This window comes from Halichoerus grypus, chromosome 14 (assembly GCF_964656455.1).
Source record: "Halichoerus grypus chromosome 14, mHalGry1.hap1.1, whole genome shotgun sequence".
Lineage (NCBI taxonomy): Eukaryota > Metazoa > Chordata > Mammalia > Carnivora > Phocidae > Halichoerus > Halichoerus grypus.
Window position 1 is genome coordinate 49,202,523 of NC_135725.1, and position 26,891 is coordinate 49,229,413.

The following is a 26,891-nucleotide window of genomic DNA, read 5'->3' on the forward strand; positions in this document are numbered from 1 at the left end:
CAACAGTTACTGGGCAAATAATTTTCAGCCAGTTTCACAATTTCAACAATTTTTTTTTTTTGAGCATCAGGAATTGTAAATAACTTCAAAATTTAGTAACCAAAAAAATACATAGTAAACAGAATGTAAAGAATTACGGTAACTTAGTATTCAGACCATACCAAAACTTTTTTGTTTTTTTTTTAAAAAAGCTTGTCACTCTTTTGAGTCTGCACTAAATCCTAATTTAGATTATAAAAAATTACATACAAAACCATGGTTCTGATGCTACATAGACCACTATGGTTAAAATTGCAATGTGCTTTAAGTCCTAATGATGGCCATACCGCAATAGGTTAAATGTAAGAATAATTAGTATGCCCAATGAAAAGTTCAAGTGTTTGGTATGGCCTCAGCACTCCTGCAACATGCTAAAAAAAGTAGCCTACAGAATTTAAGAAAAATCCCACAGACCCCAGTCCAAGGCTCTGCTGCCCACGAACCACTTCTAAGCAGAGAAGCCACATCACACAGTCTGACTGCCATGTTAGTTTGGAGTTGCCGTCTGCAATATGGACACAAAAAGTACCGTATGTTAGATGAGCAAGATAATGCAACAAATCAGTTTGTACAAAATTTACAGTGATTGTATTGATATTCCCAGCACGTCCATGCAGTGTGGCTTAATTGAATTTGAGGCAATTCCAATCTAATCTTTCCAAATTCATTTTAACATGTAGTTTTCTTGCACAAATTAAGCATTTTTAAGTAAGAGCCTGATTTTCAAACAGTATTAACTAGTTACCTTGACATCTATCCTGAAGAACTACCTTAAACCACATCTCAAAAAAATTTTTAAATAATAAAACGAAGCAAAAACACTGCATGCTGTCCTGTCTCTTAAGGATGTGGGAGAAGGAAGGAAATGTGAATGAAATTTATAGTGAGAAAAGGCAGTCATGCAATTCATAAGTGAATGCTTTACATAAAAGCATTCTTTCCCCAAAATATCAGAAAGGCATTAAGGGAAACTATATTTGCCCACACTGTTACATTCTACTATAAATGATCCTTAATCCTGGGACTTAAAATTACAAGTGAATCGAAACCCTGTGAGGTTATTCTGCCACTACCGTCCAACTGATCTCTAACAGTTTCACTGAGAATTGTTCACATAGACTAAGAGGCAGTAAACCAGCATCTTTCAATTGAAATAATTGGACCAATAAATAGGATTGTGTGGAGTAATGCTTATATAGGATGTCAGCTTTGTCCCTGAACGAAATCAAGTGAATGTTTTTTAATATGTAAATTGTAAACGCAGCACGATTTGAAATTAGTGCTGCGATGAGGCCTCCAATATAGTTAATGAGCCATTTACCACTTATTACAACTTGCCCAAATACTAAACAGAGCCACAATATTGGCACAAAAGCCAAAGTTTACATTTTAGCCATATATGCAGATCCTTTAAATGGTCAAAAGAATATTCAGAAAAACTCAAGTCTCTGAAAATAGACAATGAGTAACAAAAGAGGGCCAAAAACATCTTTTACTTGGGTATTTATGATTATAAAAATTTCATCCTTAGAGTTAAACCTGGCTCTAAGTGATATACTCTTGATGTGAGTGATGACATTAATTAACACGTAACAATGGATTCCATTTTCTGGCATCTACCAAAAGGGTTTAACATACTCTTTACAGGATGCCATGAAAATGTTTTATACTTCTTCCCTTCTCCCACTGTTATCAGATAATTCAGCCTGAGTCTATGTTTTTTATTTTTTTTTAAAAAAAGAACTACTTATAGTTGAACTAAACCTGTGAAAAAATAAAGTGCTTTTATATCCATGAAATATTTTGACAAGAACCTAATTGTGGTTAGACCACATGGGTAGAACAGGTAGAACCACACCCAAGAGGTTAAACCAAGCTTAACTCTATGTCCTGAATACCCTCGGGAATTGGATCTGAACATTTTTCACTACATAAAACCACAGATTCACATTTAATGGCCTCAGTCCCTTCTATTCCATAGGAGGCGACGCTAATAAGCTAATCTATCGACACCCCTCTTTCTGAAAGCCCCAGGGATGTGAACAATCACTTTATTGCACCAACTAGCTAGAAAGGCTTTGTATGGAAAATGATTCTACTGCACTTTTACATTTCAAGCACCCCAGACAGTTTCTCTGCTTGAGGCAGACACATACCTTTATGGAAAGTTATAAATAAGTTGCTCACATGGCCCTTACCTTTATGCTGGCCAACAATTCAGTTACTAAAAATGTAAAAAGCTACTTCCCCTTCACTTAAGGACAGGCGATTCTGCTCTCCTCAATCTACCACGGACAACCGGCCTGCACTATTTATACATTCTATTGGCTCTGAAACTCTTTGGCGGGGCGGGGGTTGGGGGAAGGCCACATTCCAGCAACACAGAACCATTCATTTTAAAGCTTAAAAAATAATGTTTCAATATATGTTCACATCTTAATTTAGACATCAATTGTGCCAATTAAGACTGCTTTTTCTCCTGTTATTCTCCATGTAGTAATTTATGAAAGGCACTTCGGCATAGATCAATCTAGAATATGCTAAACTTTCCCTGGGCTCCAAGAGATACAAGGGGTAATGATGAAGTGTTAGTTTGGTGGAACCATGATTTTACCGGGGAGAAACACACACACACACACACACACACACACACAGGACACACGCCCTCTGTGTCTTCACACTCACACAGTTTACTTCCAAAACTCCATAAAGGCTTTTTAAGTTGACTTTTTTTTTTCCTTTTTTACTTAAATGGCCCACTGTGTACTTTAACTTCTAAAGTTTCTTACAGTAGTGGATTTTAGGAAACCAACGCTATTGTTTGATTTCTCCTATCTAGGACTGACAATTTTCTGGTCACATGAGAGAAAAACAAAGTCCCTATTTTTCAAACCTCCTAATACAGGTTCTGAAAACTAAGGTTCATCAGTTTCCTTCCTATTTTCAACCTCTTACAGACAGCCACCAAACAAGACAGACTGCTCATCAAAAACATCCTAAATATATTCTGAGAATTCTCATTAAGTACAATGTCTGCAAGGGGTGGCGGGGGGGGGGGGGGGGGGGAGGTCTCCAAGACCTAGATCCAACCTGATCTGGGGAACAGACCTTTGCAGGTTAAAGTCATAGTAGGACCACTGAGAGACCACTGCATAACCCCTGGTGAGGCCTGTCCATCTGCATGGACTTCTCCATTGTCATGGTCACCATCCCAATCTGGACCCTCATGTTTCATCATCGGAACCACTGAACTATAGCCTTCCCAAAGGCCCCCTTTCATCCTAATCCACACTAATACTACTACTCCCTAATGGATTTTCCTAAACACACAATAGCTCCCTGCTGTCTACCAAATTAAGTACAAACTACTTGGTATAAACAGTATAAGCATCTGGGACCCTCTACAACTTCTTTTACCAGCCCACATATTCAAGCACCTAAAAAATCTGAACCACTCCTTGTCCCTCAAACAGTTGCAGTACTTGCAAGGCCATACATTCTCTGGCTTTGCTCATGCAATTCCATCTGCCTGGAAGGCCCCCAGCCATACCCACCACGTATCTACATCCCTGGTTGTATAAACTAAGCATTTGAAAACACACCTAAGGACAAAAACAGTTTCTTTTTTAAAAAGCTGGGCATGAAAGGGCAGTGACCTCCCTAAATGCATGCAAACTTAGATTTTTTCTATCCCACCTCAAGTATTTCAAACCAGAGATAATTATGAAAGCATATTTTCAATTTTTGGCGCACTCCGTAAGCCACCCTTACCCACTAAAATCCAAATTCTTGTTAAACAGCATAACAAAGAGAAACTATCTTGACTGATCCCTTGTGTACTTTCAAGTATTTCAAGAGGCTATCATGCTAAATTGCCAACTACAAAAAAGCTGGATGCCGAGACAAAAACATGGTATAAATGTGCTCCAACCTCTGGCCAGCAAGGTTACAGGGTTGTTGCTTCTGGAATTTGGGTCTAATTTGAGGAAGATGGCAGAAGCACAGGTAGATGTAGAAAAAAAAATTAAACAGATTTTATAACACAAAGATGTTTAAAAATGCATCATAACTAAGTTATGGATCTCAAGCAGTTTTAATTTTGATACAGAGTTTAAGCAAATATAAAAGGAATACAGACTAGAAAGTTTAAGCAAATATAAAAGGCAACATCTCTAAAAAGAACCTTGGCCAGGTCAAGGGCAAGCATTTCTCTCACACTTTGAAAGTGACTTTGGTCTGGACACTTCCTGCCAGCTAGTGGGCTCTCAATACCTTGAGGAGCGGAGCACCAGGACAGAATCAGGACAGTGCAAAGTCTTTCCTCTGACCACAAACCTCTCTAAAAACCAAGTTACAAGGTGAACAGAAGGCATTTGTCTCTAAAGTTTAAGAGGAGAAACTACCAAAATAAAGACAAACTTTGGCCCAAAAGCATTTTCCTTTGGGGAATGCAAGGCAGGGAACTAAAGCACTGAAAATAATCAGCAGAGTAATGAGAACTTACAGATGAGAGTTGGGTAAGCAGCTGATGGGGCTATCTACCTAGCAGACACCATTCCCACATAATAATTTATCTTTTCACTAAAATGGCATTTTCAGGATGTATTTCAGCTTTACTGAATTAAGCAACAGAGGAACTCAACCAAGCACTAAAATCACGGGGCTGATGTGTCAACTACAGCCATCAGTTTGTTTTCTTTAAACCTCTTCTCTTCACTTTCCTTTGTCCTTCCTAAAATAATAAAGGTTTATGGTTTTAAACTTCATGTGATTTCCTCAATCCTAGAATCCCTGTCAATTCCCCACCCCACCCCCATAACCATTTTAGCTGCCTCACAGGCTCTATGGATTCCTCAGCCTTGTCAAGCTCAGAATTTTGGCCTTGGGGCTAACAAAGGGTCCAAGAGCTGCCAGAGACAATACAATGGACAGCTGTAGGAGTCACAGGGAGAATGTTCTTTGGCAGTGAACACCAACATTTCTCTGTCTCTTGGCCCTTTATGACTCCTACAGACAAACTACAGAGTCTTTCCGACGCCACTTTCTGAGGTTTTGTAGTTCTAAGAGCTGGGAGGATTAAAACCTTTGAGGTTAGAGAGTAAAGCTAATGAATTTAGGAGTCCCAAGTCCTTCCCTTCAATCTACGTCCGTTTCAGGCATCCATGCTGGGCAAGAGAAAAGCAAAGCTCTGGTGAGAAAGATTTGCTTAAGCTTCACACATTGTTCATTCATTCGGTCATTCATTCATCCATCAAACACTCATACGCAACTCCCATAACCTAAGGACTGTCCTAAGTACTTGAGATACAGTAATAAAGATGAATCCTGGAATGTACATTTGCAATGGGGGCTGTGTGCAGCAGACCACACATGAACATACATAAGAAAATAGTGTAACAGTTATAAAGAAGTGAGCTTTGGAAAAAAAGAAAATGTAGAGCCGAGGTGGGGTTGAGAATGTAGAGAGGGGCAGTTTCCAATATTAAAAAGTAGGCATTCTTAAGAAGGTCAACTCTGAGCAAGGTTTGGAGGAGATATAAACTAGCCACTGTGGGGGGGTAATAGTTCACCTGGATGTCCAAATCCTAATCTCTGCAATCTGTGAGTATGTTGTTACATGACAAGGGGGATTTAAATTGCACAGAGAATTAAGGCTGCTAATCAAATGACTCCAAGATGGGGAGATTATTCTAATTACCGAGGTAGGGCCAGTGTAAGCAGAAGAGTTGTTTTAATTTTAAGAGGAAGGCTGGAGAGTGTCAGAGTAACGCAGCATGAAAAAGACTCAACTGGCTTTGAAGATGGCGGACAGTCACCAACCAAAGTGTGTGCAGCCTCAAAAAGCTGGAAAAGGCAAGGAAAACATTCTCCCCTACAGACTCCAAAAGGAATGCAGTCCTGCCAACACCTTGATCAAAGTCCAGTGAGACCCACACTTCAGGGGGCTCTGACCTTCAAAATTGGAAAATAATAAATTCACATTGTTTTAAGCACCAAGATTATGGTTATTTGTTACAGATGTAGTAGTAAACAAATACGTCCCCAGGGGGATATCCAGAAGAGGCACATTCCAGGCAGAGACCATCCAGGATGAAGCTAGAAGTAAGAGGGAGAGGAGTCAAAGAGTTGTAATAAGGCCAGACCATATTGGGCCTTGGAGGTGTAGGGGAAAAGAAACATTTCTTTGACCCTCTTAGGGTCCCTGGCTGGGTCTGAAAATTAGACTAGCACAGACAGATTAACAGGAGAAAAACATACAAATCTTATTAAACTTTTATATATACCCGGGAGCCTTCACAAGAAAATGAAGAACGAAAGCAGTGACCAGAGCAGGAAGCTTTTAAGAATAAATTTGTGAAGAACTGACAAGACAAAGGGGTTGGGGCTAGGGGTATTAAGTGATGAAGAAGTGACTGGGAAGAGAAGGTTTAGTTTAACAAGGTTTGTTTGTACTTTTTTCTCAGCCCCAAATTCCCTGTCTCTGGTGGTAAGAATGTCTTCCTTCTTCCCAGTACTGTGTGGTATCTTTCACATATAGAGTTTTAGAACCTGTTTCAGGGGAAAAGGGGGTGGTGGGCAGGGTGACCTTTCTGCTTCTGTTTTCTCAAACTCCTTCAACTTAAGATATTCAATATGCCAATGTGCCATATTTTGAGGTAGTGTGTCCTGGACCCCATCAGGGGCCACCATAAGATTTTCAGCAAAACAACAGCATGTGGCTGTTGTAAAAATAAATCACATATGATTGTATGGGAGGACTCTGCAACTTTGGAAACAGGAAAGACCTATCAACAAACAACTGCAATAACCCTGATATAGAAAGCTAGGGACTCCAACCAGGTTGACACCAGAAAAGAGGATATACCCAGAAGAAAACACGATGTTACCAATGTGCTACTTTAATTACATCATTAAACTGTTTAAATCCATGATCAAGAAATCAGTTTTGATTCTAACTTCTCACAGGCTCACCAACCATCAATGCCATTTATTAAGACCTGGGCACTGGGGCACCTGGGTGGCTCAGTCGTTAGGCGCCTGCCTTCAGCTCGGGTCATGATCTCAGGGTCCTGGGATTGAGCCCCACCTTGGGCTCCCTGCTCGGCGGGAAGCCTGCTTCTCCCTCTCCCACTCCCCCTGCTTGTGTTCCCTCTCTCGCTGTGCCTCTCTCTGTCAAATAAATAAATAAAATCTTAAAAAAAAAAAAAAAAAGAGACCTGGGCACTAAGAATATAAGATAATTAAGCAAAGGAATGGCCTTCTATAGAAAGTTGTCTTAAGGGGTTAGCAGGGGGGAGTTCTCCACAAGGAAATCCAACACATGAAAACTGAGTTTATGAATATTAAATCAAGAGTTATTCATTTTATGTATGGATTCATTATAGAAGAATTCAGTGATTTAATATGTTTTAAAAAAAAGTTAAAAAATGGGAGTCACTTGTACTATGCCCCACATCAGCAAACCAAGACTAATTCTTAACCTAATGGCAGTTTCAAATCCCAGGAATACAACCTTAAAACTAGTAAATGTGGAATTGTCTGGCCAGCACTAGTAAGGTAATCCATCTAACAGACCCCTTCTGTCCCCCACAAAAAGATGAGGTAATCCACTTTTTTCCTTGTCCCTGCCCCCTTCCACCTATATGACTCCCACTTTGTTCACTCTTTGGAGCTCCTTTCTGTTTGCTAGACAGGATACTGCCCAATTCTGGAATTGCTGAATAAAGCCAGTAAGATCTTTGAAGTTTATTCAGTTGAATTTTGTTTTTGTTTTGATTTGGTGGCAGTGACAAGATCTGAAGTGAACTTCTGATGACATCCAGGGCAACAAAAACACAGGAGTAGTACTTGGGGAACCCTTGAGTTCTAGGTCTTTCCCACCATTCCCAACGGCCATGGTTAAGTTCCTTTTACCTTCGACCACCACCCTCTGCCTGCAGCAAGCCCCCGACCTAACTAGGTTTCTAGATGAAGGCAGGTCAGCTTGTGCCAGCAGGAATACAAGCCACTTGCCCTTGGGTCAGTCCACAATTTCCCTTTTTGGAAACCCAGTGCAGTACACACTTCTCATTCTTAAAGTCTGCTGGTTCAGTCTGTCCCCCAGTTCCAGGTTGGGAACTGCTGGCTGTGCACACACGGCCTTCTCGTGGCCAGTCTGCAGTAACTTCTCTTGGTTACTGCCGGTGTGTGAAGGTGCACATTTGTCTTGTTTGTGTAGATAAAGGCTATTGTTAATGGAAATCTCGGGGGGGGGGGCCACAAAAATTGGTGGGTACAGATAAAGCATTTAAAAGCTGTTAGAGCATTCACCACCTAACTCAAAGACTCTTATGTTAGGATAAGCTAAGTAACAAGTTAAGTAACAGGTTGGATTAATACTAAAGTCACCTGCCAACCTCAAGAAACTTTCCATGCAATGAGGTACACTGTAAAACATCACAAAATTCCCAACTCAGATGCACATCCCTTCCAGCTATCAGTCTGGCTCCAAGAGATCCAAAGGTTTAGCTAAAAAATAAATTAAATAAATAAATAAAATTAGAAAATTAAAAAATTTAAAACTAAATAATAAAGAGAATCCTTAAATTCTAAAAAGGTAAGCCAGCCACAATCCAGCATACCTGCTTATTTTAAGGTCTAAGAACTAAGATCCCAGAAGCTGTAAATATCTACATAAATAACAAAATCTTACTAAAAATAACCTAGAATTAGAGAAGCTCATTGTGTTATGTCCTGAGAACTTAGCTTGGTAACCATCAGGTTAGGGGTCCCAAAATACTACAGGGCAGAAAAACGGGGTGCACCCCATTTGAGGCAGATATGGCTGGACAGAAATGTGAGTTGCACTCCACTTGTGGTTAAGGGTCCTACCAAACTGCTGCCAGTCCCATCAGGGAAATTACAGTGGCCATTATGAGAAATGTTCCAATTAGTAACATCACTTAAGACGTGCACTAAAAACGTAAGGGCTCCCAGATTACACAAACATAAAGGGATACCTATTTTAACTGATATGCAGAAGCCTCCAAAAGGTTTCAAGATTCCAACATAGCTTCATTCCCTGTAAAAGGCTAATGACAAAGACATAAAAGATGCCTAAAACAAAAGACTATAAGATGAATTCCAACTCCTACTGCTCCCCTGTATCCTTCATTATTCAAGTACTCATTCTAGTAATCCTGCCTAAATGGTCTTTCTACTCTAAAAAGGTTATGAGACCATTAAAAAAAAAAATCTGCCAAGTTAACGGACAAACTTCAGGAAGATAATTCTTATCAAAACAACAGAAGAGGAAAAGTCTATTAAAACTTAGACAAAATGTAAAATTCTTTTAAATGTCTTCTCCACAAATATTAGTAAAAAGCTTTCACCATCTAAGTAAGTAATCTCAATTTATCTCACCTACCAGAACAACTTAGATCCAACTTCTTTCATAATTAGGGAGTTTTTTATTATTATATCTGACTTACAGCAGTAATTTTAAAATAGAAGCTATATGATTTCTGTTTGCATCTGTTTATGTGTGTCTACATGTTCATATGTGTCTACACATGTTATACATGTGTGGTATTTTCTACCTCCAGATGGTATTGCCAAAAATTAATTTGTAAAAGAACTCTATGTAACTGACTTTAAGAAAACAAAGTGCTGATAAGAATTAAAGTGTTCCTAAAATTCTCAGAAACCTAACAGAAACTAACCCAAATACTTTTCTAGTTCATGTGGATGTAGGAAAATATTCAGTATTCTAAATTTGTAGGTCTAATTAAAATAAACATACCTTTAGAGTTATCAACACTGAATATAATGCAGATATACAACTTTTATTCTACCTGGATTTATCAGTCAAATAAGTTCGTGTTTTCTGTTATAAAACTTGTCAGCAAGAAAAATAACTTGGTATGATGAAATTTTCATAAAGTAATCTAAACATAATTACTGAGAACAAGTAAATTAAATAGATGGGTAAGCAAGATAAAAGTTTTTGGTAAATTTTTTAAGTCTCCCCAAATTTTCTTGGTAACCTGAAATCTTACAGTTTTGCTAAGTTAAATTAAATGATGAATAGTCATTAAATATCAAAATCATTTCCAAATATGATAAAACATAAGAACATTAATTACTAAAAATGGGCTTATCCACTTTTGGCTTCCTTTACAGAGGAACTAGAGATATTTTGGGTCTATTAGTAAACACGTTTTGTGCCATGCTGAGAAATTTACTATGAGAAACATATGTTTCCAAAAATTATAAAAAGTATTTATAAATTTGCCAAGCCACAGAATGCTAATGCTAAAAGACAATTCACAGTTGTGTACTTCTTTATTTTTACTAGAAATTAAGGTTTTTAAGCATTAAGAATTCTAACATACATAATTAAAATGACTAGAAATAGTAAGAGAAACAACTATGTATTCAAGGAAAGGAGAATATGGGTTTTGTTTGTTCTGGCTAGAAAAGACATGAGGTTTGAAGATGGATTTCTGTTAAGGAAAAATGAAATATATTTTCCCAAAGTAAAATTGGTTATTTCATAAATGGAAAAGGGGAAAATAAAGGACAAATTAAATAGAAAGTTGGGAAGAGAGAAAGAGAATCTTACCTTGTTTAGATCGGTTGGTTAAAAGTAAATGAATTTATTATAAGGATTATAAAAGTAATCTTTAAAATCAGTAGTGTACTTATGTAAAATTAGTACTCAAATTTCCTTCATCTGCTAAAAAGACAAAGTTTTCTTGGGACTACTAGTCTGCTCCTGATAAGAAATTGTGATGTTTTTCTTTACCTTTTAAGCACTCTCCCTGGAAAACAAAGATTTTGTGTCTTATCAGAATAATTCTCTGTGTTTCATGTCATTTTTATCAGGTCTTTGATTATTTTTGAAATCTGTCTTCCATATTAAAAGAGCTAAGGTTTTTTTTTTTTTTTTTTACAACTATTTAACTTTCTGCATTTGCATTAAAATCTTTAATCATGGGCACCTTGGGTGGCTCAGTCGTTAAGCATCTGCCTTTGGCTCAGGTCATGATCCCACAGTCCTGGATCGAGTCTCCCATCAGGCTCCTTGCTCCGCGGGAAGCCTGCTTCTCCCTCTCCCACTCCCCCTGCTTGTGTTCCCTCTCTGGCTATGTCTCTCTCTGTCAAATAAATAAAATCTTTAAAAAAAAAAAAAAATCTTTAATCGTTACTATGGTTAAATGGATAAGTAAGTATTGTTTCAAAGTGACCTATGATCTACTTGACCAAGTGTTTTCAATTAACCTTCTTGATAGTTTTGATAAACTTCACAAAATCAAATTCTAAATGATGTCTTTTTGACCTCAAACTAACTTGGAATTTTTCAGAGGGTCCCTGAAACATCTCAAAAGATATGACTTCTTCTCCTTACAAAAAGGGAGATGTTAGACTTACGTGATAAAATTACATGGGAAGCACTGTCAAGAATACTAAGCCTTTTTTTTTTTTAAGATTTTGTTTATTTGTCAGAGAGAGAGAGAGAGAGAGCACAAGCAGGGGGAGGGGCAGGCAGAGGGAGAAGCAGGCTCCCCACTGAGCAAGGAGCCTGATGGGGAGCTCTATCCCAGGGTCCTGGGATAATGACCTGAGCCAAAGGCAGACACTCAACCGACTGAGCCACCCAGGAGTCCCAAATACTAAGCTTTTTTACATTGTATTTGTATAGATAGATATATGTTAGAAGGACTCCAGAAATTGTATGAAACCACAAGAAATCTGATATATGCTGGTATATTGTTATCAGTCATAATTCCAGTTGTTATCTTAACATGTTGTATATTACAAAAATAACCAAACTTCCTTGACAATTCCATTATGATGAACACTCAGCAGATCTTTTAAACATGAAATCATTTTTAAGCCTTTTGTCCTTTGCAGAGTTACTGTTTTATGACTTATAGCAATTTGGTAAAGCATACCTTTGCAAACACGGAGCAAACATTTAGTTTTTCTCCCTACCAAATCCCTCCAAAATCCAGAAACTCCTAAGTATTTGTTTCATGGCAATATAGATATTTACATAAATTCAATAAGAATCTGTTCTTCTTGCACCAGGACACAACGGGAAACACTAACCAAATTACCAAAGCTTTGAGTGGAATGGTATTAGTAGGGTTAAGATGTGATGAGAAGTCCTTAGCTTGGCTTCCTGGTCTCCAGGTTTTTCAGAGTTCAATGTAAGATTCCTTATGAAAAGTTCCAGCAAAGGCATCTTAAAGAGTTTATATGGTCAACCACTCTTCTTGCTGCACTTATGTCCAACCAAATTTTAACACAAACAAATGAGTTTTACTGTGATTACCTTTGGGGGAAAAAATGGGGGTAACTACAGAGAAATTTTGTTTACACCTTTGTTGATATTAAATTCTAATCCCATCGTCTTTGAGGTTACATACCTGTAGAAGGGACTGGGTCCTAAGTTATTCTAGTTTCCTACAATATTTGGCTATGACTCCCCAAACCAATGTTTCAAATTTTCTCCCACCTTTCTGATTTGGAATTACTAAGACAAAGTCTGCCCCTAAAATCTCCTTGAAGGAACTGTACCAGATCCTCCTCACTACCCAGATAGCTGCCAAACTTCAGAGACTAAAACCTCAGGTACACATTTCACAGCTAAAGGCTTCGCCTGACATCTGTGGTCCTGTACAAACGCTGGAGACCTTCAAATCAAATTGCTGAGGAAGAGAAGTAGCTGACATCAATGCAGACTGCTTCCTCCCAAGACACTGAATCAAGACTTCATACTTTAAATAAACATGAAACCCTTTCGTCTTCTCTTTCTTTGCTTCACCATAGCATTGGGCTGGAAAGATAACACCATCATCTGTATGTCCCAGGCCACTGCTAAGAGGGGTAACCTCTCAGACTGCTGGATTTATCATCAAAAACGCCAATCTGCCCATGGTTCTGGAGACCCCCCAGGTCCATTTCCCAGTCTCTGGTTAGCTACCCCAAACGCAGAGAACCTTGCGTCCAGGCTCTATATGAAGAAAGGGACATAAGGCAAGGCTAATCAGAATAAAACCACCTATGTGGTCTGCAGACTCTAAAAATTTATAGGCCTCCATGACTGTCACTTTTCCTATCCAAGGCCAGACTCAAATGGAAATTATCAGGAAGCATTCATGATTCAAAACTAGCTTCCACTGGCAGATCAATGCTCCCCTGGCTAGAAGTAAATGAAAATGAGGATATATGGTCAGGACCCTTCCCTTAACTCTTGAAAGTACTGCAGAATCTGCTGCTAAAACAATTAAGTACCCAACAATTAGACTCTCTGGACAAAGACATTCTTGATACTAAGACAGCCTTTAATTCTCTTTCAGCTCAACAAGGAGATGTCTGTGCTGTGACCAAAACCACCTACTAACCTTGGATTAACACCTCTTGGGAAGTTCAAACTCAGTGACATAAGATCATCGTATGAGTGAGTCCCTTGACTTAGAAAGGTGAATCCTTCAATGTGGTCTGACTTACTTGAGTTTGATTGCTTTGCGTCTTGGAGACCATGGCTCCAAAGTACATTCCAAACATGGGAATTATCCTGCTTATAATAATCATAGTTGTCTCCCCAGCAGGCTATATTCTCCAAAAAGCTATAAATGCATGTCCACAGCTGCTAAGCATCAAGTAAATGATCTCCCTAAGACTGAACGGTCAAAAAAGTAACCAAGAGAATGAACTTAAAAATTGTGAATCTGAAGTAATGATCTCTAACATCACAGAGATTAAGAAAATATCATTACGGCCTATGAATACCACACAGAGGATCAACAAAAACTTAGAGAACTTCAGAGTAGTAGCTAGGAGTGGTGATAATGCCTTGAATTTTTATCACATCTTTCATTTAAACTGAGAGTCTGATCAAAAGGGGCGCATTGTTAAAAGAGAAAAAACAGGTCCAAAATGGAATTACTTGTGCTAAGTAAGCTCCACGTCAGCAAACCAAGACTTATTATCTAACCTAAATTATAGTTTCAACCCCTCCCGGGAATGTAAGCTTGAACTAGTAAATCTGGAATTTCCTGGTCAGCACTAGTGAGGTAATCTGCCTAATCGACCTAGTCTGTCCCCCAAAGAAAGATGGAGTAATTCACTCTTTCCTTATCCTTATACCTTCCGCCTATAAAAGTCTCCCATTTTGTTCAGTTCTTCGGAGTTCCTTTCTACCTGCTAGACAGGATGCTGCCCAATTCATAAATCACTGAATAAAGCCAAGAAGGTCTTTAAAGTTTACTTGGTTGATTTTTTTTTTTTTTTGGCAAACAGTAAATGTAAAATTTTTAAAAATCAGAGTAACTTAAAAGATGCTTTTACTAAACAGTCAGTAGATCAGAAATTGATTTGTAACCTTTGAGAACCTACTTAAAGCTATCAGAATTCAAAATAATATCTCAATGTTCCTCCCAAAAGTTAAAAAACAAAAATACATGAAGGTAATGAGAATAAATTACGTTTTGTGCAATGGAAGTAAGTTTTTCAGTCTATATTCTTCAAAAGAGCCATTTATACACCTCCAAAACAGTGAAAGTTAAGCCAGGGATTAACTCAGTCCTGGTTATAGGCTGGAATACACTACCTTCTAGTGATGAATCATTCCAACCTCATTCTTTCATTCTAACCTCAGTGGGACTAATTAATTTCCATGCCATTATTTGGCTATAGAACCTAAAAAGAGTTATGATCATAATAAGAATAAAATCAACTACTCCCACAGTTTTGTAGCAGAGTTCTTGTTTAGTATAGGCAGATAAATTTGAATTGCTAAATTAGGACAGTTAACATAGTAATCAACATAGAAATTGGATTAACTTCACATTCTTCCACTAAAGTCACAGCTAAAGGGAACCCCCTCAGGGTAGTAACAAATTGTGAAAGGCTGATTGGAAATCCTCAAATTAATCCCAGTAGTTGAGGGTTTTCATTAGGCAGGTTAAAAACATAGCTCCACTGTAGGATACAGACACTAAAATACAGTCATATTCAAGCTCCAAAAGAGAAACTATGCCTAGTCTTAAAGGGACTATAAGACAAGGAAGGTTTATGGTCACAAACATTTTTATCTCACAAGTGTTATTAAGGGCCACAATACTCCATCTGGCCACTAAGGTTAGCATTTTACTCTTCACTGTCATTTAGCCAGACTTAGGACAGAAAGCCAAAAACTGTAGTGTTTAATCCCTAGTGGCTAATACCAAAATGTCAACAAAACAAGGTATATTTCCTTAATAATGTTGCGAGGCTACAAATATTTTTCCAACTTCAGAGAAACTGAAAACAAAGAGCAGCTACCTTTGGACACAGAAAATCTTATAATTCGTTACTGTGCTGTGAAGACTAGCAATGGACTCTCACCCTGCCCCCTGCAGGACTGTAGGAGTCTAAACCTTGATCAATACACACAGCCAAGCTTCCTTCCTCTCTGAAATGTAGATCATCTCACTGGTATTCGCCTATGAAATGTATTTTTCTTTTCAGCTGATGTTTAAAGTACTGACATTCCCAAGAGATGTACACTTTTGATTTAGAAACAGGACTATGAATTATTTAGTATGGAAAGTTGGAGCATCTTAAAAAACAAGACTCACACTAAGAAAGATACTTTATTTCCTTTGGTCCACCTCTTCCCCTTCCTCCCTAAAAGACAGTTTTCTTTAAAAGCTACATCCCAGCTGGAAAAAAAAACAAAAAAAACAATAACACAAAAAAACCCACCTAGGGACATCTGTGGCTTCTTATGGTAATTAAACTCCTAGTTATTTGCAACACTTCTAGAGGGGATATAAAGGGGAGGCGGAAGGGGAGAGCAAGAACTGACGTTCAGTTAATCGCCAAGGAAATTTCTGGTTAATCTCCTGCTTAAGATGTAAGAGCTAATGCTTTAAGAAAGAAAAAGAGAAAAGAAAGAAAAAATTAATACTACACACTACAGATCAGGTAAGGCCTCTTTCTTAACCTTAGACGTTGTCTGCTTATTATATCCATAGTGGGCACATACACCCAATCCTAGATCTCAGATACCTCTCTAACAAAGAAAGGAGTCAAAGTGCTTAAGTTCCCTGTCAGTGACTGTCACTTCAACTTTAGATTTCCCTTTCACAAGTTATCTTACTATCACCAAAATAAAGCACATCTTAAATAAATGCTTAAGGATTTCTAAAAGTACATTGAGGCAAGTCCCCCCACTGCATAAATGAACAATGAGGCAGGTGTGCAAGCATATATGTGCATACAGAACCTACTTATGTATGTATGTATATACTGCCAAAAGTTAATGAGAAGTTGGGACGCCTGGGTGGCTCAGTCGGTTAAGCATCTGCCTTCGGCTCAGGTCATGATCCCAGGGTCCTGGGATCGAGTCCCACATCCGGCTTCTTGCTCAGCAAGGAGCCTTGCTTCTCCCTCTGCCTGCCTCTGTCTCTTTCTCTCTCTCTCTCTCTCTGATAAATAAAATCTTAAAAAAATATATTTGAAAAAAAAAGTTAATGAGAAGCAATATTGATCTCCTATAGGTTGAAAGGAGGTGCATAGGATACCACAGGCTACATTTTAACATAGAAAAATTCTGAAGACTCAAACTACAAAGACAGTTAGCCTTTAAATTATTTCCACTCTAGTAAGGGGGGGAGGGGTTATAAGGGTCTGTTTTCTTTTAAATCTTTAATTATATACATATTATTTAGTCACAGAGTATGGCAAAGCACTTTACAAATTCTGAGATGCCAAATGAATACTAAGGGCTAGTATCATTATTGTTAGACAAAGAAGATGCCTCTTTTAAAATGTTACCATAGAGAATGTGCTTACCCATCTCTTAAGGTTACCGTTTAGGCTCCCCTCCCCCCATGTCTATGGGCAACATAGTTTTGTTGGGAGCTTCTTAACATGAAAAGAGAACAGTGGACAAAAAGTGCAATATGCAGACTTTGCCCAACCATGACTGCCAGCTCCTGTGCAGGGACTCTGAAGCAGATGCTGTGTTAAACTACATTTAGCACACAGCCACAAATGGTGACTAAGGAGGATAAGAATTTTTACTTGACTTGCTGCAATTTTTAACCCCAGACCTCTAAACGCTACATTTAAATATACAGAGTGCCAATAGCCTAAATGTTTCGCATCAGAGTTACAGCCTTGTCTATTTTAATTTACCTTAAAAAGTGTACACACACACAAACATGCGTGCGCGCGAGTGCACATGCCTTCCATCCTCCCCAACTCCATCTTCTCATGCTCAGCTGCTCAGCCTCTTGGAATTTTAATATTTAAAATAAGAAACTGCTACCTCATTGTTCCTTTGACTAAGAACTCTAAGGATGACACAAGCATCTTCCACTTCAACACAAGAGAGAATGGGCATGCAGGAGTCTCAGCCATGAATGTACTCTAGAATTTAAACTGAATATGTGCACACTGAGATGGGTCACATGGTGCCACAGTTTCTACAATCCACAGATCAAGGAAATGATCCACATACAACTGTACTGTCTCCTACCATCTGCCTCCTATCATGATTTTCAAAATGACCTGAATTTGAACATTCTTTTTCTAGGCCTGCCCTAACTTCGATTTTAAGAAGATATTTAATTTAAAATATAATAATAAAATTAACCAAGGCATCCTCCTAAACTCTCCCAGGATCTGGTTATCTTTTACTATAGGAAAGAAGTTCAGATTATGAGTGCCTCTTATAGTAGAATTTAATAAATCCTACTACCAACAGAAGGTAGGGAAAAGTAGGAAAGGAAAAGAAAGTAGCCATTTATTGATTCCTTATTCCAGGCAAGGCCTCAAGCTAGATATTTTACAAACAAAATCTCAATCTTCTTGTATACTATGAGCTATATACATTATCTTTAATTTACAAATGAAGATTTCAAAACTTCAGGAGTCCATACAGCTATTAAGTAGAGAAACTGGGATTTGAAAGCAGTGCTGAGACTCCATCTGAAGAATCCTCACTGAGGTCTCTGCTTCCAGGCTTACCCCTTCTCCAATCCATCCTCCATTCCACAGCTACAATGGTCTACCTAAAAGGGTCACAGAATCCCATAACCATTTCTCTTTTCCAGGTCTTCAGCGACTCCCCACTGCCCCAAAGCAACATCTCAGCTCAGCAGTGAGACCCCCAACCTGACCAGGTTCCCACCTAGCTCTCCATGGCATGCCCACCGCTCCACCTCACACACAGGAGGCTCCAGCAAACTCCCGGCAGTTGCTCCCATGCCCAGGCTGCTGCCCACAGCCTCATTACCTTTCTTCTCTTGGTAATGGAAACATCCTCAGCACACAAAAAGGAGGCATAAGGTCTCCAGGAAGCCTTCTGTAAACCACCGAGTTGGGCCAAATACTGTGTGCTTCTTTTAGCCCATATACTCACCTTTACCTCCTCAGCAATAAACGTGAACAGAGATCCATAAAGAGACAGAACACCAATGTCATCAAGTGCAATTCAAGATGGTAAGAAAAATTCCCGCGAATTTGTATGTGACTTTTCATGTGGTTTTACATTCCCTGCCAAGCAGAACTTTCCAATGCAACTCTATATACCTTGAGGAGCCAGTCAAGGTCACTACAGACTGTTAATAAAGAGGACGATAGACATAGAAGGCTGTCATGGCCCACACCACCAACACACATATACATATCCCTTTCCAGATACACCTACTAGCTCTTATAAGCTAAAGCTTCAAGTGGAATCTGCATTTTTTTTTTTTTTTTAATTCGAAGTACGAACCTTTGTTAGAAGAACCTAAGCCTCAAGGAGTAAGTGAGAGGGGTAGAGACAGGGACTGTCAACACATCACAGTTTAAAATAAGCAAACCTTACCACCATTGTGGAAAACCAAGAGCATAACACAAGATAATACCTCTCTCCCCCAGCCCAGCCAAGGTCTGGTATATAGAATAGTATAAGGGGAGAGTAGAGAAGACACCCAGGGGCAGAAAAGCAACATCCCTGATTTACAGGGCATGACAGGCACACTGTGCTAGCCTGGAAAAACAAGGTGCACAAAATCTACTCATATCCCACCCCTCATGGAGCTTCTCCAAAACACACCTGCACCCAGAGGAGTCAAAGACTTGCAAGGCAGTCTTTAAGAATCCACAGCCAGGAATAATAGTCTCTCTGAATGACCTATGCTAAATACTGTGCTATCTAAGAAAAAGATACAAGGGGAAAGTCATTGCCATAGAAACTACCACCTCTAACTTAAACATCTGAACTTAGACACATATTTGAGCAAAAATGAAGCATTTTCCTTACTAATGTTTAACATGCCAGAGAGTAATAGGAGATTGTGCACAGCTACCTCATTTAAACAAACTGGATTTCTGCCTCATTATGAAAATTTGAAATTACAAAGAAACACAAGCTGAAGTTTTTCTGCTTTAGGATTGCTAAGAGCTTCTTCCTACCCATTTCTTGCTATAACTTTTTCCCATACAAAGAGCAAGTTTCTTTAAGAGAACTTTCTCAGCACAGACTTTTACATGTAAATCACTGTTAATAAGACTTTCAGAAAGTACCTACTATGTAACAGGCAATATGCTAGTTCAAGCAGTTTAGACTACAACCTCTTTTTAGATCAGCCTACAAGCAAAGAAAGTTTTACTATCATTTACTATTTTAATCTCAGATGAACTTGAAAAAAAAAAAAAAGGGTGAGGGGAATCCTCAAGCCATTCTTGAGGCCATGACCCCAAGTTTTTTACTTTTTCTGGAAGAAAAAAAAAAGCAGAGATCTACACAAGTACACTCTTTCTTAGACATATTTTAGAGTTCCTTAACTTGATTTTGATTGCGAATTTCTGGTTGAGAATCATCACTATACAGGAAGTAGAATGGTTTAGAAATAGGATTTTACTATACCCTTAGCCCCACCCAAGCATGCTTTTTAAAACCATCTTATGTTGGGCTAAAGCCCAGGATTCACAACAAATGCTTGGGGACTGCAGTCCTTGGAACTGAGCTGAGGAATCAGGATACTATTTTTCATTTTCTATTTCAAGAACACGGAAATCAAGAAGCAGGAAGGCAATCATCGAGGTAGAAGCAGAAGTAGTAAATGAAGACTGGAGAAAACTTACATCGCACTAGAACACTCATTAGAACAAATTTCACTGCCATCAGGTCAAGAAAGAACAATTACTATGCATCAACGGCCAACACACAGTGGTATTTGGCTAAAGTAACTTCTTGTCCTAAACTGAGAAAAACCCGTATCTTGACTTGCTGAGACTAAAGACAGTTGGCTTCCTATATTAAGAACTGACCAAAATGCACACAAATAAATCCTCTTACTTGTCCATCAAGGTTGCCTGCACATTAATCAAGACCTACTCAACACAGCTAACAGAAACTGCAGCGGCCAGGTGACCACTTTTGACGTCCTTCGTGGTATAAAGCTCATCATATACCTAATGGCATGGTGAACAAGACCCAACAGTGCCTCTGACCAGAAGGAAGAAAAGCTAGACCAAAGAGGAGCCACAGAGCGTAAGGATAGAGGGAGTCAAAGTCTTCCTGATTCAAGTATTATACACTCGAATACATGCCCACAATTAATAAAACAAAAAATAAAGCTCAAAGACAACAATGGACTTTGCTTAAATAATCCATGCACAAAGTGGGAAAGGGGTTACAGGATCACACCTGAAAGGAAGAATAAGGAAAGGTGTCAAAAAATAGTCATGAGTAACCACATATGATCATGCACATGCCTCTTGGGAGGAAAACCAAGAGAAAGGGGAAAAGCCGTTAGGCAATGATGATCCTCAAGATCTGCAGCCCAGAGTCACAACTGGAAACCAGAGGGCAGATTTAGTCTGCAAACATGTGTTATACATTAGATAATGTCTAACACTTAAAACTTTACCAATTTAGCTATTTCACAGTTTTTGTTTTTAAATTCCTAGCTTCTCCTAAAAAGACAGAGATTGGCAACAGAGGCCACATTCCCACAGAGCTATTAGCCAACAGGCTGACCTTTTAAAAGGAGCATGTTCTCTGCACTTCTCCCAACACCGGCTTTACTCTTTTGCCTGGTTTCTGCAAAGGCTGGACCTCAAGTAAAACAACATCATAGCCTGAAGGTCAAATATGCTGAAGGGTGCACAGCTTTTCTACAGCGATAGTAGAGAGGTTCAGGAAGACCAGAGTATTGGCACATGGGTGGGAGAACAGAAATGACCAGATCCCTAGTGCAAGATGCTTGCCAACTTCACTGTAGATACGGCACAGAGGTACAGAGTGGGGTGAATTAATATTAACTGCTTTTGGCATGTCATGTTTATCTAAACTCAGGATCTTCCATTTCAAACCTAATCGTCTATGAAATAAGCATAACATAGAATGAAGCATAGCAAAGGAAAAAGCGTAACAAAGGAGGCAAAAAAACCCATCATGACTGTGTTACTATACATCCCACTATGTCCACCACATACATTCAAGACACTCTAAAATGAGATCCAATTTAGCATGTTACACTACTCTAGATTGGGACTAACTAGAAAGCCATCTTGTCCATAAAAATAATAATAATAATAATTAGTAAGTACATCCTATCCCTTCTGGAAGCTGAGGAGAAAGTTAATTCAGACCTAAATAAATATTTTAATACCAGAAAGAAGAAAAGAGAGGCACACTGAGTGCTTTACACTGGGAGTCGGAGGGGGCAAACACACGAAAATATAAAAATTCACCTTAAGGTCGAACTCTCTATAAACTATCAATGACATACCACAAATTACATTTTCAAGGTAGAACAGAGGGTAGGTAGGGACAGAACAGAAGTATAAAGAAAAGGTCTTCCTTGAAACTTTTCCGGCGGCCCTCAGCTTACCCAAACACACTGCTGTAAAAACCTGCTTCAAACCAAGAGAGCAGTCAGGCCACGGGACAAAGGAGATCCCTGAGCCTGCAGGAAGTCGTTGAGAGCAAGGAAGAGTAGAGAGCCTGAAGACTGGCCACTTTACTGCAGGGTGAACATGCAAAATCAGGAGGTGGCTGATGGAATCAACCACTAGAGGGTGGGCTGAAAGCATTCTTCCATGCTCCTGAAGCAGCTATTTTGTTTCTGGTATAAGTTTTCAAAGCACTGCAAAACTGTCCCTAGGTCCATTTGGCAATATCAGAGCAATTACAATTTGGTTAAAATCCTGAGGTAATTAACTCACCATTCTTTTCAATTCTCTAGAAATGGAGGTCTAAACAAAGAGCAAGGGACACCACCACCCAATGATAGAATAATGGTCTCCCAAATATCTCCTGAACTGAGAAATCTTTGAGCGTTGTAAGTTTCAGTAATTTCAGGCAAAGACCACGAGAAAGCTATACTTTTCACCTCTTCTTGTTAACTAAAAGCCACAGCTAAAAATAAAAAGCCAGAAGAACTCCAAAATTGAGGGTTTTATAGGGCACATTACATTATTCTCTATCAACTGCAAATCTTTAAGGTTGCAGAGTATTACTTTAATGCTATTGATTTTCTCCCCCCCGGCCAGAATCCATGGTAATTTTCCTTTAAAAAAAAAAAAAAAAATCCTCATGCACTTCCAGTCTAAACTCTATTGTGAGGAAAGGAGGTAGGAGTCCCTAACTGTGCAGAGCATACTGCCTGTTTTGCAGATGAAATTTAGGTCGATTTTCTTCTTCAAGGGCTGTATTACCAAATATGAACTGCGAACAGACCAATATTTGGCATTAAACAGTAGTGCGTTAAAATAATTATTTTATATTTGTTTACTGATCTAGTGTATGAGTTTCCAAAACAAAGTGGTCCAAAAACAGAGACCTAACTAAACATGGAACCTGAAATTCTCATTTAAGTATAAACAGTGACAAGTATTTAGTTCTCCCCTTGATACCTAATTGTTATTAACCCTCGTGATAGGTTTTTCAGCCTAATAAACTTGGGAAAATGGCTTTCCACATACTAAATCACTCCAATTTTACAACAGTTTATAAGTACTGAGTATTATGGGTCTTTGTATAATCACTATCCCATTGTATTTTTGGTCAATTTACTATGACCTTGGAAGAGTTACACTCTAGAATACATGAGTATCAGATAAGAGGTATGGTATACCTCTTAGCTCAGATCATTAGTTATGCTGGCCCACACCAAGATTCTAATTATATTTTTTTAAGATTTATATATTTATTTGAGGGAGGAGGGGAGGAAGGGGCAGAGGAAGAGAATATCCAAGCAGACTCCCACTTATTGGGGAGCCTGATGTGGGGCTTGATCCCACATGACCCATGAGATCAGAATCTGAGCCAAAACCAAGAGTCTGATGCTCAACCAACTGAGCCACCCAGGCGCCCCTTATTATATTCTTAATTAAGAACCAAGTTTACAGAAATAAATGCACTGGATCAGTCTAAATTCAAATCAAAATTATCATGTATAATATACAGCAGCTTCCAAGTATAGCTACAATTTCCCATATCCAAAATATCAGAACGAAATGCATCCATCTGTATTAAAATGAAGGCGTCGGTTCAATTCTTCAGAAGAGTTAAGAGATGGCCAGGTAAAAATCAAGGTCAAGAAAAGACAACCTCAGTACTACATCGCATGTGGGGGAGATGTGGAGTTTACACTTTCACATCAACCAGAGTAAGGGCTGGGAAGTGACCTCAGGGACAACTATGTCCTTCTCGGGTGCTCGTCTTATAGACAGGATAAGAGGATATGGAAGCAGGAGAATAAAAGTAAAAGCCTACATGAAGTAAAGAAGTTGGTTGCCAGTCTTCATTGTTTTTTTCTTAGTAGTCTTATTGATCTTTGACATATTTTAACCTCAGTAACTTCCCTTATCTATGAAATATACATTTTTCCCACTCTGCCTATTAAACAGGGCTTTTATAAGAAGTTAAATAACAAGTAAAAGAATGGCTTAAGAAAATACTAAGATACTAACCTTCTTGAAAACAGTTTTCTGCTCCCACTTTCTTCTACCAGCATATTTCTAATTTATGCCAAGGTCAAGCTGTCACAATCATTGTAACTTGGAAAATTCAAATCAACTAAGAGAAACATACACTCCTGCAAATGGACCAGGCTGGCTATGCTTTCCTCACTCACTCACTCACTCACTCAAAAAAACAAACAAAAAAGGTCATTTTTTATCTTAAACTTTACCTGTAAGCAGACCAAGAACTCTTATATACCACGTTCCAAGTACCAAATATTTTAACCACCACAGCAGACAGAATAGACTATTTGAGTAGTTAGTATAACATAAAAAAGTTTAAGCAGATACTGATTCAGGTGACAATTTAAGAACCACACACTATAGATACCCTGTGATAAATCATAAAGTACACAGTAGGCATCTGCTTGCACCCTAACATAGGGTTTAACACAAGGTCCTAACATGGTCAACAAATTGACAGTAGCCTGAAATTAATATTAAATGCTTAGCATTCTTGAAAACATAAAAGAGATTAGGCCATTTTAAAGAGCTAGAAGTATGAACTAAAATTAAGCCTGATGATGAATAGTATGTACCACACCACACCAAGAAAACCACTTTATACAGCCCATACTTCCTGGTGTAGTCCGCTGATGAAGCAATCCCACACGAATTTACTGATAAAGAAACTACTTACAATCCTACCAAACAGCTTGGACACAAGGGAAAAGCATAACTGAAGACAGAAACCCAAAACTCCAAAGGTGAAGGTGGCATGCAGGGGCCAGGGTGGGGGACTAGGAGGAAGAGCAGGAAGGAGACCAAATTTCCTTGATAGTCTTGTATATATCATATCAGCCCTTTACTTCCCTCCTAGTTTTTTTTTTTTTTTTTTTTTTAAGATTTTATTTATTTGAAGGAGAAAGAGGGAGGGAGAGAGAGAGAGCATGAGCAGGGGGAGGGGGAGAAGCAGACTCCCCTGCTGAGCAGGGAGCCCAATGCAGGCTCCATCCCAGGACTCCGGGATCCTGACCTGAGCTGAAGGCAGCCCCTTAACCAACTGAGCCCCCCAAGGTACCCTCCTAGCTTCTCATCAGGCCCTCATCCCTTCTCCCAATATCCTAAGATACTAAATATTTGCCTAGTGAGAGAGAGAGAGTGAGAGCCTATCACATTTTCTAATGCACCCAACAAACTCATACCTCAAAAGGGCAGGAAATATCTGGAATTTTGTTCCACTATTTGTGAAAGGTATTCTCTGGGGCATGGAATCATCCCCCTCGTAGATGATCCATTTGGGCAGAATTATCCCTACCTCATTTGTTAACCTTTACTGCTCAAATAAAAATAACCAAAGTGAACATAAATGCTCAAAGCACCAAGGACGGAAGACAGTGAGATCTCATCTTACAATCCAGAGGTACTTCCATGGAGTGACTGCAAGCAAAACTAAGTAAGATACACAGAAGAAATACACATAACTTCAAACAGCATGACAACCTGTACAATTCAGGACAACTACAAAGGGGCCATGCACCAACCAGAAAACAAGGAGATTACTGGGGAAAAAAAAAAAAAAGGCATCAGAGATCCTTTGAGATGGAGCTTTCCAAAGAGGCTTAAATCACAACTGAAAGGACACAGAAAAAAATAGATGTGTCTCAAACATCAACACATTTGAAGGACAAAGACATTCACATTCATTCTAATATGCAAATCCTATAACATTCAGGGCACTGTGCTGGATACTCAAGATGACTCAGATAAGGAGTTCCCATTTAGTGTCTAGCAAAGAACAGAACGCATGCAGAACCACAGCACAGGACACAATCTGGTAAATGTGAGAAGGAGGGATTATATCTGGATGACAGAGAAAAAAAATCAGAAAGGTTCAAAGAACAGAGAAAGGACATATACACCAGAGGCTATCCATTGTCCTAATACGGGATAAGAAGCATGGATTTACCACTTTATAAATGCTGCCATGAGAGTCCACAAAACAGGCACTCAGAGAAAGGAACTCAGTAGGAGAGAGAGAAGATATTAAAGAAACAAAAGGACAAAACTATTATTGAAAATGGCAAGGCATGCCATGAAAAGAAAGTAAGAATCTATGGGTGTAAAATAGGAAAGGTGATCAGAAAAGTCCTCTTTAGAGAAGTGACATTTAAACTGAGACCTAGAGATAAGGAACACATTAGATATAGGCTAACACTTGGTCTTTCAAAGGAGAAGATGGTGCCATCCAACATGCAAGGTGCTCAGGGGAGAGGGGAGTTGGGATGGTGAATAAGACATAACCTGTGCCCTGAGGAATCTCATTGTAGGGTAGCAGTCACATGCAGAATGTGGAAGCCCCGTCAGCGGAACTGTACCATTATGGAACCTTAAGAACCTGGAGAAACCTTGAAACCCATCCAGCTCAACCATTCCTTTTTTGAAATGAAGGCTATAAAGGTCAAAGATTGGCTCAGGGTCACTGAACTTAAGAAAGGGCTGCAGTGGGGCGCCAGCCTATTGCTTCTCATTATTCCACACTGCCCATTCGCTTTTTAATCAGAAAATTCAATTGGGAAACCACAGCTCAATAGTTAGAAATGTATAAGGAACACTTAAGATCTGTAAGGAAAATAAGCAGACTCGGGCCTAAGTGTCAAACACTGCACCAGACATTGTAGAATAATCTTCCCTGGTTCCGGACAAAATTATTAAAAAAAAAAAAAAAAAGTGAGTTTTTTCATAAAGTGAAACATACTCAATTTCTCTTCTGAAATTACATGCATCCAACTTTTGGGTGTCTAAGCATCCAGGAAATGATATTTGATAATGGAGATTCTGTCAGTTTTTTTTAAATGACTTCCCCTGGCAAAACAGAGCTGGCAAACCTATCAACCCCCCTCCCCGCACCT

At 38.8% G+C, this 26,891-nt stretch overlaps 1 protein-coding gene across 10 annotated transcripts in view; it reads right to left on the bottom strand.

The window, feature by feature from the left end:
* Positions 1–26,891, bottom strand: part of ELAVL2 (ELAV like RNA binding protein 2) — a 163,304-nt gene that overhangs the window by 69,033 nt on the left and 67,380 nt on the right. For 7 of the 10 annotated variants that reach the window (XM_078061316.1, XM_036082673.2, XM_036082676.2 and 4 more), the window contains exon 2: positions 454–544. The exons of the other annotated variants lie outside the window; for them this stretch is intronic. In XM_078061316.1, coding sequence (XP_077917442.1) covers positions 454–525 — 72 coding nt within the window. In that variant the 5' untranslated portion in view covers positions 526–544. The remainder of the gene's footprint in view (positions 1–453; positions 545–26,891) is intronic. 10 annotated transcript variants of the gene reach the window in all.